The 19,027-nt window shown below is 42.9% G+C and overlaps 1 protein-coding gene and 2 long non-coding RNA genes across 3 annotated transcripts in view; all 3 read right to left on the reverse strand.

Moving 5' to 3' along the window:
* Positions 1 to 2,108: 2,108 nt before the first annotated feature.
* Positions 2,109 to 19,027, reverse strand: part of LOC115537698 (NACHT, LRR and PYD domains-containing protein 3-like) — a 77,234-nt gene continuing 60,315 nt past the window's right edge. Inside the window, exon 6 of the mRNA XM_030349743.1 lies at positions 2,109 to 2,388. Coding sequence (XP_030205603.1) covers positions 2,124 to 2,388 — 265 coding nt within the window. The 3' untranslated portion in view covers positions 2,109 to 2,123. The remainder of the gene's footprint in view (positions 2,389 to 19,027) is intronic.
* On the reverse strand, positions 6,256 to 6,815 carry LOC115537772 (uncharacterized). The gene is made up of 3 exons (XR_003974873.1): positions 6,753 to 6,815; positions 6,447 to 6,553; positions 6,256 to 6,315 (listed from the first exon to the last, which is right to left on the reverse strand). It is a non-coding gene; the product is annotated as an uncharacterized LOC115537772 (long non-coding RNA).
* On the reverse strand, positions 6,851 to 7,817 carry LOC115537770 (uncharacterized). Its single transcript, XR_003974871.1, has 3 exons — positions 7,780 to 7,817; positions 7,168 to 7,284; positions 6,851 to 7,096 (listed from the first exon to the last, which is right to left on the reverse strand). It is a non-coding gene; the product is annotated as an uncharacterized LOC115537770 (long non-coding RNA).

The following is a 19,027-nucleotide window of genomic DNA, read 5'->3' on the forward strand; positions in this document are numbered from 1 at the left end:
GGAAGTGAGCTCAAGGAGATGACTGTGGACATTCAAACTTCCTTCAGCAGTCCCCTGATGGCCGCAGGGATCCTGAACTCTGTGTGAACAGAGTCAGACCTAACGAAGCAGAGGGCTGCGGAGCAAAGGAGGGCCTTCATCAGTCCCAATGCTTCCTTCTGTAAGACTATTGATTCATTTATTCAACCTTTTATTTTGATAAACCATCATAAATGTGCTTAAGCTCATTTACAAAAACCTAAAACACTAAGGGCACTTGCCCTCCCTGACTTCAGACACTTTTACCGGAATCCAAAACAAGGACGACTATGAAACCCCCTCTGGGGCTTTGCTTCTCTACATATTCAAACGTTTGATGTTATTCTGTATTCCTACATATTCAATAGATTCATATTGTTCTGTATTTCTACATATTCAATCGTTTTATGTTGCTCTGTAATTCTACATATTCAATCTTTTTATGTTTATGCATTCCTACATATTCAATCTTTTTATGTTTATGTTTTCCTACATATTCAATCGTTTTATGATGCTTTGTATATATACATTTTCAATTATGCTGTTCTGTATTTCTACATAGTCAATAGTTTTATGTTGCTTTGCATTCCTACATATTCAATCGTTTTATGTTCTGTATTTCAACATATTAATACATGTTGTCCTGTATTTCAACATATTCAATTATGTTGCTTTGTATTTCTACATATTCAATCGTTTTATTTTGTTCTATTTATACATATTCAATCCTATTATGTTGCTCTATATTTTTACACAATCAATAGTTTTATGTTGTTCTGTATTTATTCATATTCAATTGTTTTATGTTGCTCTGTACTTCTACATATATTGTTCTGTATTTCTACATCTTAAATTGTTTGACCTTGTTCGGTTTTTTATGTCTTCTATTGAAGTTCTGAAGATAAAATATATATAAAGCATATCTGTAGAAAAATTATGACATAACAAAGACCTTATAAAGTCATGGCAACAAAAAATAGAAATAGTTTAGTTTTTCCTATGGAAATTATACATTTCTGAACTTGAAATGAACTATACATTCATATAGCGCTTTTCAAGTCCCCTTCCATTGACTTCATATAGGGCTTTACAGTGAAGGGGGGACCTCACTAACCACCACGATTGTGTAGCATCCACATGGGTGATGCACGGCAGCCAATCGGCACCAGAACGCTCACCACACATGAATCGTGAATGTGTGATTGGAATGTCATATTTTACTTTGTTGACCCCATTGTCATGTACATTATCTTTACCACACAAACTTACATACACCTATATGCTTGCACCACCAAGGGACCACAATGGAAATAAGCTCATGGGCTTTTATGTGTTATCCTTTTGACCTGTTCGTTTGTATGCTTATGCATGTGTCAATAAAGAATTTCAATAATTTCAATCAATCAATTACACACCAGCTTGAGGTGGAGAGCGAGGGGATTAAAGAATCATCCATTTAAACAGGGGGATGAATAGGGGGCCAGATGAATGAGCCTGGTTGGTCAGTTTTAGCCAGGACCCGGGGAATCCCCTACTCTTTTTGAGATAAGCGTCCTGGGATCTTTAATAACCTCAGTGGGTCAGGACCTCGGCTTTACGTCTCCTCTGAAGGACGGCACCTTCCACAGCCCAGTGTCCCCGTCACTGCACCGGGGCATCAGGATTTATGCTTTGGCCAGAGGGAAGAGTGCCACCTACTGGCCACCCACCGACACCACTTCCAGCAGCAGCTCAGTGTTCCCAGTTGGTCTCCCATCCAGTACTAACCAAGCCCACCTGCTTAGCTTCAGAGGTTCAGCTAAGGCAGGGTCTACATTGGTCTGGCTGCTGGTTTAATTAGACCGATAAACTTTAATGGATGCAAAAACTGTGACTTCATTTGTTTAACTACCACTGACCCGTTAACAGGGGATTGTGGGAACGCACTTTTATTATATTTTGTTTTTATAAATGAAAAGTTGCAATGGTAACATTGGGATTACTTTTTCATCTTTTCATTTTCGCATCCCACATAAACAACAAGGTGTAATATGTCCAATGGCACCACTCTGATACATGTGGTCATCAAAGGTACTGAGTTATTATCTGATATAGTTTGACGTCATTTAGGTGTGATTCTCAAACCAGGGGGCAGTAGTTAAAAGTCTTCTGAAACCAAACCTTGTGGTGTAACTGTTTGCACTTAGTAAAACTGACCTGAGAGTTTCCAGTGCACAGTGGGGACTCCCCAGTCCAGCAGAGAGCAGCTTCACTCCTGAATCCTGTAGACGATTGGAACTCAGGTCCAGCTCTCTCAGACTAGAGGAGTTGGAGCTGAGAACTGAGGCCAGAGCTTTACAGCATCTCTTTGACAGCTTACAGCTGTTCAGCCTTCACACAAAAAAACAGAATATGTTGAGAACCGTGATTAAATGTTTGATAAGACTTTTCTGATAGTTGTACAAATGATTATACATTAGATCTTTGAATGGTAGTTACATATTAGGTGTACAATGTTGATACTAACAAAAATGCTATAACAGAAAACGGTATCATAATATTACTTTTATAGAATTATGTATATAGTGTGTATCGTAAAACATGTTATAAGAATGTATATATTGTATGTTATTGTAACTTTTGTATTCTAGTATTATATATATTGTATTGTGCGCATTGCAATACATGTTCTGAGTGCACCGTCAGAGATGTTTTTAAATTTACTATAACTTTTATATTGTAGTATTATGTATAGTGCTGTATTGTTAATACATGTTATGAGTGAACCTACAGAGATGTTTTGGAGGCTTTGACCAATGGCAGCAGCCCCAGAAGACCCTCGTCAGAAGCAGAGTATTTCTTCAGGTAAAACACGTCCAGCTGCTCTTCTGATGTCAGTACAATGAAGACCAGAGCTGACCACTGAGCAGAAGAGAGAGATTCAGTGGAGAGACTTCCTGATGACAGGTACTGTTGGATCTCCTCCACTAGAGAACTGTCATTCAGTTCATTCAGACAGTGGAACAGATTGATGCTTTTCTCTTGAGAGAGATCTCCACCTATCTTCTCCTTGATGTAATGGACTATTTGGGTATTGATTTGTGACCTCCTTCCTGTCTGCCCCGATGGAACGTTTTTTGTTAGATTGTCCAGTAATCTACTTCCTCTTGGTCCCAGCAGACCTTGTAGGAGAATTTGATTGGTCTCTAGAGAGAGGCCCAGGAAGAAGCGGAGGAACAAGTCCAGGTGTCCGTTCTCACTCTGTAAGGCCTTGTCCACCGCACTCTGGTAGAGGAGGAGTTCAGCATCCCTGGAGGTTGGATGTTCTTCTGTGAGCAGGTTGACACCAGTGTTGATGTAGGACAGAAAGACATAAAGGGCAGCCAGAAACTCCTGGATGCTCAGATGGACGAAGCAGAACATCCTGTCCTGGTGCAGTCCACACTCCTCTTTAAAGATCTGGGTGAACACTCCTGAGTACACTGAGGCTGCTCTGATATCGATGTCACACTCTGCCAAGTCTGCCTCGTAGAAGATCAGCTGACCTTTCTCCAGCTGGTTAAAAGCCAGTTTCCCCAGAGAAACAATGATCTCCCTGCTCTCCGAACTCCAGTGTGGATCCGTTTCAGCTCTCTCACGATACTTCCTGTCCCCCTGTATGGACTGAACCCTCAGGAAGTGGCTGTACATCTGAGTCACTGTCTTGGGCACCTCTTCTCCTCTCTGGGATGTTTTGAAGAAGTCCACTAGAACTGTAGCAGTGATCCAACAGAAGACTGGGATGTGACACATGATGTGGAGGCTTCGAGATTTCTTGACGTGAGAGATGATTGTGGTGGCCATTGTCCCCTCTCTGAATCTCTTCCTGAAGTACTCCTCCTTCTGTGGGTCTGTGAACCCTCTCACCTCTGTCACCATGTCAACACACTCAGCAGGGATCTGATTTGCTGCGGCAGGGCGTGTGGTTATCCAGATGCGGGCAGAGGGAAGCAGGAGTCCCCTGATGATGTTTGTCAGCAGCACGTCCACTGAGGTCGGCTCGGTGACATCAGTCCAGATCGGGTTGTTCTGGAAGTCCAGAGGAAGTCGACACTCATCCAGACCATCCAAGATGAAGACTACTTGGTCATGGTCGTATCTGTAGATTCCTGATTCTTTGGTTTCAACAGAAAACTGATGAAGAAGTTCCAGTAAGCTAAACTCTTTCCCTTTCAGTAAATTCAGCTCTCTGAAAGTGAGGAGAAATGCGAAGTCTATGTCTTGGTTGGCTTTGCCTTCGGCCCAGTCCACAGAGAACTTGTGGGTTAAGAGAGTTTTACCAATGCCGGCCACTCCGGTTGTCATTATTGTTCTGATTGGTTTATCTTGTCCAGGTAAAGGTTTAAAGATGTCTTCACATCTGATTGGTGTTTCCTCATTGGCTGTTTTCCTGGATGCCTTTTCAATCAGTCTGACCTCGTGTTCCTTGTTGACCTCTCCACTGCCTCTCTCTGTGATGAAGAGCTCTGTGTAGATCTCATTCAGAGGTCTCTGCTCTCCTGCTCTAGCGATTCCCTCAAACACACAGTGGAACTTCTTCTTCAGATGAGCCTTGAGTTCATGTTGCCACTGGACCGCAACAGCTCCTAAATCCCAAACCAGAAGAAACATACCATTGATATTTCCAAGCAATATTACTTGTGTAAAGAAAAAAGTATTATACAATTCTACTTTAAATGGATCTTATAACTTTATTAGTAGTGCTGTCGTTGTTGAGTATCAGTGGTATCAGTGACTTGCTAACCTGATGTAACAAGATAGTGGTGCTTCTCTTCCACTGAATTATTCTGCTGTTGATCTGCAGTTTAATGTTTAAAATTCTTTAAGCTGATACCCCCACAATAACCCTACATATATGGATCAACCCATTCAACCTGATACCCCCACAATGACCCTACATATCTGGATCAAACCATTTAACCTATATATGAGTATCTTACCACTCCCCAGCTTGTCGGCCAGTTCCTCCTGGTTCATCTCCATCAGGCAGAGCTTTGTGATGTCTACCACTCCCTCTATGGCGCGCCTCCTCTGCTCCTCGTTCTTACCATCCTCCTCCTCGTCCTCCCTCTGACTCTCTGAGCATTGTGGGTAATTTGAGAAGAGATCCCTCCAGAGCTTCTTCAGCTCCTTGTCTAGAAAAGCGTGTGCGTTCTCCTCAGCCCTCTGGAACAGAACAAACATCAAGGAGAACTTTACTTTGAACTAACTGAGGACATCAGAAGCATCTGTCCTAGATTAACGTCTCCCTGGTCGAAAGAGAGAAAACTGGAGACTATAAGCTCCACAAGATATGCTTTTATTGCCCATGTAGAGCCAGGGGCACCATTAGAGATTGTGGGCCTTATCAAATAATATATTGGGCCTCCAACCAAGACCACCCACCAGCCTAGAAAATCCATTTGACCACCCATAGATTGATAGACTAGCTCTAGTGTAGCGTACTGCTAATTACCCAATACTTGGCCTGCTGTCATTGACCATTGATGTATGAATGTCAGAGGTACATTAGTGGCATCGCTCATTACTGTTGCTGTTCTGGCAAAAGGCTTTCCTCTTGAGAAATTCAGTGGTGTTTTACATTTTGGTCAATTTGTTCCCAAAGTTTGTCAGATGCCAGTAATGTTACACTGGGTCTAAACACCTCAGTAAAATGGGACAGAAAAGACACAGACTGTCTTCATACTCTGCTAGTACTTTTCACCACTAGGGGTCAGTATTCGGACCTACCTAAGTAGAAGAAAATTTGTGTAGGCCTCAGTAAACAGTTTCCTGGTTCATCCACCTGTCTACCTCATTCATTGATTCATATTCATGAATTTCATGTTTGATGAAGAACTATTTGATTGATATAAGATTCTATGATTCACTAGGTAGCTCCGTGATAATGGGCACCACAGGAAGGGGAATAAACCAAAAACCTTTAGTTGTATAAACTGGGTGACCAACTGTTGGCCCTGCTCCTCCCTCTCAGGTTTCTGTTTCTGATACCCCGACTTCTACCTCAACGACGACGTGTCAAACTACTGACAGTCTGTTCTGCTTGTAAGCGCAACGAGTGGAAGACTCTGTGCTGAAAACTGGATCCACGCAAGACTGAACCATGGAATAAAGAGAGAGGTGGAATCTATAGACTATTCTACCCCCCCCCCCCCCTTAGGTCACCCCTGTTAAGAGCTGAAGTCAAATGTCTTGTTTCATTTACACACCTTGATCAGCTCTGCTTGATGCTGCTGTACAGACTGAGCACTGGTAACCTTTGACCTCTCCTGGGGTCGCCTGTGGAGAGAACACACACACACACACACACACACACACACACACACACACACACAGTATCTTTTTATAAAAATATTTCCTGAATTGTAAATATCAGTCAGTAAAACTACTAGTTTGTTGGAAACTCCTACCTCTCCTCTCTGGAAGGGCGTCCATCTTTAAGGTCAGGAGGATGCTCCATAGACCAGTTGCTCTTCATGGAGACACAGCTGGGTCCAGGGGAATCTGCTCTCTCCTTCTGGAATATATAGACTATACTGAACATTTAGCCAAACATGGATGAACAAACCCCTTGTTTGTTTAAATTGCTACGTTTTAATCGATAACATTTTCACTCGAAATATATTAACTTGATTATGATGAATTCCCCCCCCCCCACCCCCTTTACGGCGCCCCTGTTTAGAGCTGAAGTCAAATGTCTTGTTTCATTTACACACCTTGAACAGCTCTGCTTGATGCTGCTGTACAGACCGAGCACTGGTAACCTTTGACCTCTCCTGTGGTCGCCTGTGGGGACAGCGTGCGCACACACACACACACACACACACACACACACACACACACACACACACACACACACACACACACACAATCTTTTTAATACAAAAATGTCCTGATTGTAAATATCAGTCAGTAAAACTACTAGTTTGTTGGAAACTACTACCTCTCCTCTCCGGAGGGGCGTCCATCTTTAAGTCCAGGAGGATGATCCATAGACCAGTTGCTCTTCAAGGAGACACCGCTGGGTCCAGGGGAGTCTGCTCTCTCCTTCTGGACTCTTCTATAAAAACAAGGACCAGGATTAAAGGATGTCTGATAGATATAGTTGTATAATATCTGATAAATCCTCACCTCTTCTTAATAGACCGATGTCCATCTCTAAAGTTATGCCGATAATCCATAGAGCGGTCACTCTTTAAGGAGACACAGCTTGGTCCAGGGGAGTGTGCTCTCTCCCGCTGCTCTGGGCTTCAACACAACACACACACAGCTTTACTAAGACTGATGATGGAGCAGTGTTTCCCACAGAAATTTTGGAGACTATGGGGGGGGGGGGGGGTATGGAGCGATTGTTGACCGGGGGGGGGGGTTGGGGGGGTTGGAGCGATTGTTGACGGGGGGGGGGGGGGGGGGGGGGGGGTATGGAGCGATTTTTTTTTTTTGGCTCTAGGGTGCCCCCTAGTAGTGGCCCGGGGCCCCAAGGAATTGCGGGGCCCCAGGCAATTGCCTGGTATGCCTAATGGGATGCAGCGCACGAACTTCGTCTGAGCAAAAAAATAAATAAAAAATAAATAAAAAGATTAATAAAAAAAAAAAAATCATGTGCACGCAGAGACTATGGCGGCCGAAAATGGCGGGGCGCCATAGTCTCGTCAATGTGTGGGAAACACTGTGGAGTCATGAGATATCAGTGCTGAGCTCTGAGAAGGACAACAGTCACAGACAGTGAGATCCTCTTCTTACCTCTTAGCTTTGCTCTGGCGGCCATGTTTCCCAGACAGAGTGGTTTTAGAGGTAGGAGCCCCCTCCTCTCTCTCCTCATCCATAGTAGACTGGAGACCTGGACACAAACACAATGCCATATTTTTTCTCTGGATTCTCTTTAAGTACCAAACATGAAGTGAAGACTTCCTATCCTCCTCCTGTCTGACATACACACACTATCTGTCCCTCAGTCTAGAACTACACACTCTATCTCAACCTATGTCTAGATCACAAACTCTATCACTCTCTCTGTCTAGAGCTACATTCTAATCATTCTCTATGTCTTCTAGATCCTCGGTTCTCAAAGTGGGGTCCCCGGACCCCCGGGGGTCCGCGGCGCGTTGCCAGGGGGTCCGTGAAGAGCTTGTTGTTACAACATAAACATACCGGTATTTATGGAAAAAATGTTGGGCCGGTCGTCATTACTCCCGTCGGCGTAACGTTAAACCAATGAACACTCGGCTTTTACATTACGTCAAACTCCCTCAGGCTTTACCTTCACATCTCGCACCTAAATAACTAAATAAAAGCCAATTAAATAGGCGCATTGGGTTCAGCCCTCCCCCTGCTTTAATTTTCGGCCAATAGTAACTCTGTTAACATTGCGTCAACCTGTCAACGCATGCTCCGCTCGAGTCTGCCCTGCGTTCACACCAAAAGATGGAAAAAGATGCCGCGCAGCACGATCCCATTCAAAGTGAATGTAGAGACGCGTTGCGGGCCAATATGGTACTTACACCGGACCACTTGCTGCCGAGAAAACCGGCAGCAAAATTTTATTTGCGGCGCGGCAAGATTTGATTTGCAGCGCAGCACGCCCGTGCCCGCGCTGCAGGCGCATTCACGTATTTTGCGGCGCGTCAAATGCTGCTCGAGTTGAAATATTTCAACTTTTCGACAGCAAACGCGTGATGACAGCCAATCAGCGTTCAACAGCGTTGCCAAAGCTGTGTTTTGCGTCCCCTTCAAAGCTTCATCCATATATGCATGGTATGCCGAGCAGGCGATTTGTTACGATGGACCATTGGTAACAGTAGGTAACATGTTTACGTGGGTACGTGGGTGAATGTGTGTGTGTGTGTGTGTGTGTGTGTGTGTGTGTGTGTGTGTGTGTGTGTGTGTGTGTGTGTGTGAAATTTTTATACACACATTTATAAAAAACTAACATCTATTTACAAATTGTAAAGTTATGCCAAAATACAATAAAATGCTTATTTTACACTATTGTGGTATTAGCACTGAATGATTGAAGCATAAAAGAGTTCAAAAACATCTAACAGAAAAAATAGACATGAGCCTATATGATTACATTTGTGTTGCGGTTATGAGGGGGTCCTTGAAATAATTTCTGCCCTATGGGGGGGTCCCCGGCCCCATATAGTTTGAGAACCCCTGTTCTAGATCACACACACACACACACACACACACACACACACACACACACACACACACACACACACACACACACACACACTATGCTTCTAACACGTTCATTTAATTATGGACAATTATTTATTTACCTTTAGATCCGACACTTCCAAACCATCAATTCTTAACTGTTACCAATGAAACTCTGACCGAACTGACCTCCCTACAGAATAAAAGTCCACAATACAAGGAAGGATCCGTATATAATCGCCCTCAACACGGTAAAACTAGTTATTGATGTCCTGACGCATACTCCTTCATTAAACCTATTTTACACCACTAACATGGATACAATGAGCTTGGACTGGAAACAGATTAATTTAGTAAGCATAAATTAATAAAGTCAGAATTCATCTGGTAAGAAAACAGGAATTCAGGAAACGGTACCTTATCTTTTCCGTGACGAAAAGTGTGCTGCCCGTGTTGAATGGAAATATAGAATAACAAATGCAAGGAAAGGAGGGAATAAAGAGATGTAGGTGTTCACCAACTAACAGAGAAGTGTTTAGAAGCGAGACAGAACATTAACAAAGGTTCTGAAAGTAAAGATTGAGCTGCTGGGGTCCTCAGTGCAGACAGATCAGAAAGAGGAAGAGCTTTGCCACAGCTTACTGCGTCACATCGTTTATGTGAATAGTGAAACTAAAGTAATGGCGCGTTCACGGCAAAAGCGAAGGGGCGGCGCGACTTCCATACAAAGTCAACGTATAGACGCGTTCCAGGCAACGGGCGCGTTCGACTCCATACAAAGTCAACGTATAGTAATGCTGTAGCCTACTTTATATCGTCTGTGGGGAAATCCTGGGACTCTCAGAGTATCAAACTACAACTGGAAAAAAAGAGAACCTTAGGAAACACTTTTATTTTGAAAACTTCTGGGTTAAGGGACATAAAAGACAACAACCCCAAAAACACGCTGTCGGAAACACCTCGGATCAAACCACAGGACAGACCCGGAAGTAAGTTATTACCTCTGAGGCTAATTCAAGGCTAGTTGCTATTCAACTCGCATGTTGCATGGTAAGAACTTGGCTGGTAGTACCTGGGTTTTGAAAAATAGCGGGGGTGTTCACTGAGCGCTGAGTGTGCCGCTGCGCCCCCAGGAGTAACAGTACTCTGATTCCCTACATCTGTTTATGTACAGACGTATTATATTGGATTCACTTAATTGTTACCTTCATTCCTCCTTCCGTCTTCAACCAATGAATGAATCCCAACGTTAGAGGTGTTTCGTTTCCATGCCGACTGTGTCATCTCTACACCCAATGAACACTAGATACACTGCCCTCTAGGGGTCGTACTTAGCACAAACAACCTTTTATTGCGTACAGAACGGAACTTTGTTTAATTGATAAGAATAATTAAACAAACAAAACAAAAGCAGAATCAACAGCAGCCATTAGGAGCCCAGTTAGGGGCGCTTGAGGGGAGGGGGGGGGCGGGCCTCACCATCCTGAACAGAGGTCAATCAGTCAGTCGGTTTGAAGCAGCCCCTCTGCTGTGAGGGAGGGCCCCCCAGGACTAAAGAGAAGGCCCAGCGTTTAGGAGCCCTCTGCTGTGAGGGAGAGCCCCCCAGGACTAAAGAGAAGGGCCAGCGTTTAGGACCCTCTGCTGTGAGGGAGGGCCCCCCAGGACTAAAGAGAAGGCCCAGCGTTTAGGACCCTCTCAGGGGGAGAGGATCAGGGGAGCGGTGAGAATGAGGGCGCGGCCCGCTGCTCTGGGCTATCGTTTATCTACTGGACATGACTGCAGTGTGGAGGTCCGGCCAGCAGGGGTAGCACTGAGGAGGCCTCAGTCCTTTGTTTGTTCTGGAAGAATAGCAGAACGTCTCACTGGTGTCCTACTGGTGTCCCACTGGTGTCCCACTGGTGTCCCACTGGTGTCTTACTGGTGTTGAATCAATCCTCGCTGATGGTGCGCCCTCGCATAACTTGAACTCTGAATGATGATTTAGATAAGTTAAACTCATGTCCTGAAACACGTTGGAGGGTTAGCGGTAGAAGCTTCTCACTAACTCTGATGACAGTTATATTATCCATGTTTCATGAAGGAAGGAACTTCAGCGATTTCTAGATTAATAACCAAGTGATCCATAACTCGTATTCTTAGTCCCAAACCAATAAAAAGTCATAAATGTCAGCCAGGAGGTCTAATCAGTCCAGGTAAAGGTTGGTGTGTCCCGGTCCTGTCAGCAGTCCAACAACAGGTACAGCTGAGAGAGGACGACACAGACAATGACAGCGCTGGGCAGTGTTGTGATTCAGACGGTCGTGTTGCTGACCGGGCTGGTCGTCGTTCAGGGAGGTAAGCTGGACCGAATGTAAACCGTCTCTGGCAAACCTAATATCAAGAGTTCTTTTTTTGTTTGGTTTGTTATGCTTGATATTTGGACTAGCACCAAACAAACAGACTAATCTTTTTTGCTCAAATATAACCTTTAGGTTTCACTTATAATGATGAAAATAATAATATAAAATACAACTGCTTGATTCTGCTTGTAATATTTTTACTTCATTTCGAGCTTTTCTCATACAGAAACCAAAGCTGTCTCTAAAGACGAACCCAGGTTCTCAGAATGGTCAGGTGATGTGAGAGAAGGTGAGAGACGAAAGCACACCGGGAAAGATAAAGACATTATGTTGAAAAATGTGTGTTACTGAAGAAAAAATACATTCTTCAAAATACATGCAACCTAAGTCTGTCGTCTGGATACGTTTAGAGGACTTAGTCCCTATTTTTTATCGGTCTGAAACACAAGTGAGATGCGCTAAATGTAAGTAGCTTTGTGGGCGGTTCTATGGCGATGTTGCTATTTTACCGGCGCAAAAATGACTCTTGCGCCCGGCGCAAATCTAAATAGGCTTGGTCTGAAGTAGCCTAATTACCCGTAGATGTGGTTTGGGCGTAACGTGCAGTAAACCAATGAGAGTGCCACCTCCCATCCTCTTTAAGAGCCATGAGCGCATTTGAATCTGAAGAGTTTATATTTTGAAAACGCGTTTGCAGTCTCCGATGAGACAGATGCATGACCACATGAATTTTAAACTTCAAATGGCTCAGTTTATGGCCAAATAATATGGCCTAATTCACACATGGAATAGCGTTTTCTTCCACAGAAATACTGAGTCCTCAAATAAATTTCGGCGAAGAAAACTTAACACACATATGATATGCGGTAACTGTGGTTCTATTTAATGATATACACAATGCAATAACAAACCAGTCCACGTACCATTATTGTATGCATTATCGTTATCGACTTCTGTTCCTAATATGCATGTGTCCCCCCGTTAATATACAGTGCCATGGACTGTATTATGCGTTACGTGTTTAGTTTGCGTGTGTTTAAACAGATGGACGCACACACGGGCGCCCGCATTCATTCATTCTTTTACACATACACACACACGCGCACCCGCATTCATTCATTATTTTTAAAACTCACTCGCGGTAAGACAATGTTTTCTCACGATCAAATACTCCTCAATCCTAAAAGTTATGGGCTTGTACACGATGTCTCTGTCAAGAAAATATGTTTGCTGTACGTTGTTTGCAGATGCATTGATTTAAAAGTACAACTTATTACCTGCATCATCTATTCTTTCCCAAATAATTTATCAAGAATGTGTGGCTAGTTGATGAGAGGCAAATTGTATACACGAGGTGCACAAGCAACATTATGCATGCGCCCTTAAAATAGCATCTGAACAACGCGCCACTGACTTGGCGGTGGAGGGAAAAGAACGCTCGGCGCCAGTTGCAAACTAGCAACGACACATGCGTCAGGGTAGAAAGTCAATTCAAGATAGGGCCCTTAGTCTTCTTTCACTCTCAGATTGCAGAGGTCTACAGGTCATATTTTACGAGCAATTCAAGATCATTTATAAACATTCGTAGTATTACTTATGGACATGCACCATTTGCATTTATACACTTTAATATGTGAAGTACTGGTACTTAGCCACTTTATAATTTACTAATTGCACTTGCCACTTTATAATTTATTAATTATATTGTTTATACCGTTTGTTCTTTTTGTCTTTACTTCAGCATTTACTTTAGCGCTTATTTTGGTTCTCATTAGTACTTTGTATTTTTATTGTATTGTACCTTATCCTGTGTTTTCCACTGCTGCTGGGCTGTTGAAACAAAGGAATTTCCCCTCCGGGGGATTAATAAAGTTGTTATCTTGATTTAATAAAGTTAATGAAGAGTCTGCCTCCAACACCCCCCTGTCCTCTGATCTCCAGACACCCAGGTGGACTGTGTGTTTGGGGGGAGCTGTGTGCTGCCTTGCCGCTTCCAGCAGAACAGTGATACCATCCTCCACTGGGTCAAGAGGAATGGGAAGAACGTTCAGGTCCACTCCTACTACGATGACCAGGACCAACTGGGATACCAGGACCTCCCTGTTCCATGACCAGATCTCAGGGGGCAACGCATCCCTTGGTCTGGCCAGGGTGACCTCCAGGACCAGGGCAGGTACCTCAATCACTCAACTCAACCAGGATATATTTGGGACACGCGTCTATATGGAACAGGCCTGTAATTCCTTTCAAACAAAACTCTTCCTCAGCAAAGGTGGGAAACACTAGAAAATGTATTATCCAAACAAATATTCATATTACTGTCTACACATATAAACATGACCAGGCTATCGAATAATGCATGCACACACGCACACACAGACACACACACACAGGGTGGCGGAGTGGTATTCGGGATAGTCGGGAGGATTCTCTGTGGAAGTGTATAAATGGAGGGGGGGGGGGGAATATCGTAAATGTGATATCCTGCATTCTGCTGCACTTTAGGGTGACCTGGTGGAGATCCTAAATTTATACTGGTGGGGGATAAATCTATCTATTTATCTTTCAATCCAACACATTGTATAATTTTGAACAGTCTGCTGGTTTATTGTCAGAAAAGCCCAGACCTTTTCAAACCGTTTAACATCAGTTAAAATAATACCAATTATTTCATCCCAGAGAAAAGGATTAAACTCATTTTGGCTGGTCACTTGCTCTTAAAGAAGAAATTAATTGTTTATAACTTTAGCTTTTTATCTGAGTTACAGACACCACTGTTGTAAATATAGTATTATGTAGCATTATATCATCCGTGATTTTTCTCTCGTCCTGCGTTACTATGACGTTGCATGTCTGAGCCAATAGATGGCAGTGTGAGCCAATGCAGTTCTGAACCACTAAAGTGATGAAAGGAAAGAAGACTGTTTGGATAAAGGGAAAATCAAATGGATGTGATCTGTAATAACAAATTGGAGGTATTTGTTGTACACAACTTGTGATGCAAATAAATCAAAGAGTACAACATGTAGCCTACTAGCCTAAGTCTATGAGAAACAGACCACTCTTTTGGGAGCACTAAACTATGTCGCCTCACTTTCAGGGACCCATAAATTTTTATAAAATTTGTGATGCAAAAATATCAACAAGTACAACATGCATGGACTCATACTATGAGAGACAGACCAATATTTCAGGAGAACTAAACTATGTCGCCTTACTTTCAGAGTGGCAAATTTATCAATCACTCGTTCAGGATCTATTTTCTCAAGAACATCACTCTCAATAGACATCACTGCTAGATGATGGAGTCTCTTTTGCTCCATGGTCCTCCTGAGCCAAGTATGCAACTACAGCAGCTGCTGACTGGCATGGTTATTGCATACCAGTTAGTCAACTTCTTCTGCTCCTTGTGCCTTATCATGCTACGCATCATTATAAGCCTCTGCCGACTAAAAGCAATTCAAGAAGAGGCATATAGAATCGCCTTGTGGGCAACTGTCATTTAATAGACATCTGACTGATTATGCACGGTTTTGAAAATAATTATTTTCTGGTCATGTTATAACACAGCTGGAAATCGTTGATTTTCTGATAAAGACTAGCCACTTTGACGGACCCTTTTGACGAAACAGCGGAAACGATGTTAGGTGCGCTCGTGCTGCATTTTTGGTTTTGTCAACCAGGAGACGCCCACCCACCAATCAGGTAAGAGATTTCTGCAGGAAGGTTGCGCTCGATTTCACCAGGACCAGGACACACCAGCCTTAACCTGAACTGATCTTATTTTTTGTTATTCTTTTAAGTATTTTTTTAGATAATAATTGTAATTATTATTGTTATAATGTATTCCTGTTTATTTTATAGATTTAACATGCAAAGTTATGACACAAAAAAAACAAATCAACCTTTATATTCACAGTGCCATACATGCCTCACTTTTATACTTGTATAATTTATAACAGGTGACTGTGTTGCTACGGTGCAGGCTAAGGTCTTTGATTGTGTGAACCCTCTCCACAGCTCTGTTGTGGATGTAGAGGGGGGAGGGGTAGGGCCTTTCCTGCGGAAGTCCCCAATCAACTCCTTCGTCTTCTTTGTGTTCAGGGTCAAGTTGTTTTCCTAGCACCACAGTTCCAGTCACTTCCTGCCTAAATCCATCTTCATATTCACAGTGCCATACATGACTCACTTTTATACTTCATTATTTTTTAAGTCTTTTTGCCGTGTTACACATTTTAATTTCTTCATCTAAGGCATCCCACATGTTTACTCCTTTTACCGATAGCGATACACATCTTTGTTTCACATTTTTCTTATATTTTTCTTTGTAAACATGCACATTCCCCTTATTTCATAATTGCTCTGTCTAAACAACTTCTGGACACAGTCTGGAACTCGAACGAACAAAACTACAGGCGAAACAGGATGGCCCTGCAACCATTTCCTTCCTAATGCGTTCCTCTCTATTATGTTATTGTTCCACTGAAGACCTGAGGCCTGTTTCAGGTAGCTGGTTTAACATACTCTGAGTTTAATCCTGCGCTCTGAGTTGGTTGACTCAGAGTTCAGGGTTGAAAAGCAACTCTGGGTTTTCGGTTTCAGAACAGGTGATCAGCGTTGGGTTAATCAACTCTGAGTATGTTCACTCTGGGTTGAGGGCGTGCCTGTTGACTATGAAGAGCCATCATCAATGGATCTCTGATAACATGATCAAACATGGACCAAAAGCGTAGATCCACTTACTTTTCCCCCACGGAATTGGAAATTCTAATGAACGTGTATGCCGAGCAGTTACCCATTTTAACAAAAAAAAGCAATACCGCCGCGGCAGCGAGAGCGCGAGAGAGAGCTTGGCAGGAAATAGCTGAACAAGTCAATGCGTGAGTCAAATAAATTAGTAAAATAAAATAAAATAAGAGGAAAGTTTAATATCTTCCACTTATTCAATATGTAAATTGTGTGTGTGTGTGTGTGTGTGTGTGTGTGTGTGTGTGTGTGTGTGTGTGTGTGTGTGTGTGTGTGTGTGTGTGTGTGTGTGTGTGTGTGTGTGTGTGTGTGTGTGTGTCAATTTACGCAACCCCGAGTTGCCCCACGAGGACTTGGCAGCAAATGAAGTACAAAAATATAGTTTAAACAGGTAAACTAATGTTTAATTGAAATCAAATCAATTGTGCTGTTTTGCCTGCTCTACCTAATTTAACAGCTATGTTCAACATGTATTATATATTTGTATACTATATTTAAGCAGTAAATGTAAGTAGTACATTTCCCAGCCACCCCAACACTGCCAATATTTAATAGGATTTAGATATATTAGAAGGCTACACCTAGGCAAAATGCATTATATATATATATATATGTCTTCAAAATAGCGCTTACTGAATATTAGGGTAACATTTTCCTCCATGTTAGCAAATCGAAAAAATGCAGAGGCCCGGCAGACTGGAGGGGGTCCACCACCTGCAGCCCTCACAGAGGCTGAGGAGATGGCCCTCAGCCAACATGCGTCCTGTGGCTGAGGGCATCCCTGGGGGGAGCTCCTCTGATCCCCCCCACCCCCCAGGATAGTGCCTTTACAGTATAAGAGGTTGGTTATTCAAAATAATTAAATATGTGCACGCAACCCAGCGCGTTGCAAATTAGATGGGGCAATATTCTGGCTCAAGTAATAATTGCACTGTCTAATCATCTTCTTCCAGTTACTGATGGCGTCATCGCCCTACTTGAACCAGATGCCCTCACCAACCTCCATGCAATTGTAACAATTCAAAAGATGCAAAAGGATGCTTTGGAGATCCAAACTTTGGAACATAAGTTATAGGTGGGTGAGGTGCAAACTGGGATAGGCTACTGTTCCCTGCTCTAAAAACATACCCAATATAAATGTTTTTTTTTTTTTGTGCTTTCAGGAAATAAAAAAATCCTCATAATAAGTAGATTGTCTTTATTAGAACACGGACTGTGGTGGGACAAGTTATTTTGTTGAACAGTTTACTCAAAGGGTTTTACTCCAGTGAACAATGCAGACGATTATGCTGAGCATGTGCATGTAGAGAAGAACAGCATCTGGTTAAAAGCAGTACCAGGGTCTTTTCTGCCTTGCATTCTTAAAAAGAGTTTCTTGACTTGCAGCAGTTATAGGTCCGTGGTTAGTCAGCTACTCTGATCATGGGAAAGCCACAACGTTGAAGTGACTGTAGTACAGAGCGGGTGGGATGCACGGGGCGGATCATTCTGCACATGCGTTAATTGCGATAAAAAATAAAAAAATAAACTTAAAGCATGCCCCCGGTGCGTTTGACAGTTAACATGGGGGCTGAGAAGGTGGTCTAAATAAATGATAGATTGCGCTGAAAAACGATAGCGCTCGTGAAGAAAATTATCAGGAAAATAAAGTATATCCAACCGGGGTCTTAATAATCGTTCCTCACGGAGATTCCTTCTGAGGATCGCAGCCTCTACGTCCACAGGCTCTCGTAGAAAAGGACATGCCATTTCTAACACTTCCTTCTGTCGGAGAGCTGCCTTCAGCCTTATAGACAACAAACTCAGAGTAGGTCTAACCACCTCCCGAGCAGGTTAGGTCCACGGCGTATGTTGCCGCAGCAACTAACTCTCGGTTGCGCTGAACCTGCTACCTGAAACGGAAAACCCAGAGTTTCCACTAACTCAGAGCGAACAAACTCGGGGTTGCCTCAAAACCAGCTACCTGAAACAGGGCTCTGCACTGCCAAGCTGCAGACTCTACAGACAAGAGTCAGAAAGGATCAACAAGATGACAGAACATTGTTCAGTCCAGAACTATGTTCTGGTCCGAACAGCCATGTTTCTTATGGTGGAGGTCCTCATTCAGGGAGGTAAGCTTGACTAAATATATTATCTAATATGAAGAAAGTTGTCCTTTTTTATTTATATTTTATGCAGGATTATTTCGAGATCTAAAGATGAAAAAGGTAAAGGTAAATCTAAACCTGGTGATATGTCTAGCATGATCGTTGACATTGTAATCTATGCCAACCCCCTTGGGAATGAACCACTCTGCTCCGAATGCAGGCAAGGTGTGTGTGTATGTGTGGAGCTCTGTCTGTGACAGTGTTGCAGCCCAAATGGCTTCCATGTTATTGGCTAGGGGCACTGCGAACGCTTCCAAATCGGATCTTTTTTTAACCACTAATATTGGCCAAAATAGCACCAAACCTCTGCAGTAGAAAGACTTGGGTCCCTAAACGTAAAACAAAGCATCAAGAACTTAGTAAGCGTACCGGGAGTTTATTAAAAAATATTGTTTTCAAAGTACACACAAGTCGATTACCGGCTACCATAAATAATAGAACAGAGGCGACAACAAATCTAACTTAACAATCTCCTCTCTTGATACTTGGCTGTTTTAAAGAAATTGGCGCCTCTATTATATTATTTACGGTAGCCGGTAATCGACTTGTTCGGACCTCCTGGAAAAATGGTCATAAAGGTTTAAGGTTATAAGATGC

This window comes from Gadus morhua, chromosome 23 (assembly GCF_902167405.1).
Source record: "Gadus morhua chromosome 23, gadMor3.0, whole genome shotgun sequence".
NCBI classification, from domain to species: domain Eukaryota; kingdom Metazoa; phylum Chordata; class Actinopteri; order Gadiformes; family Gadidae; genus Gadus; species Gadus morhua.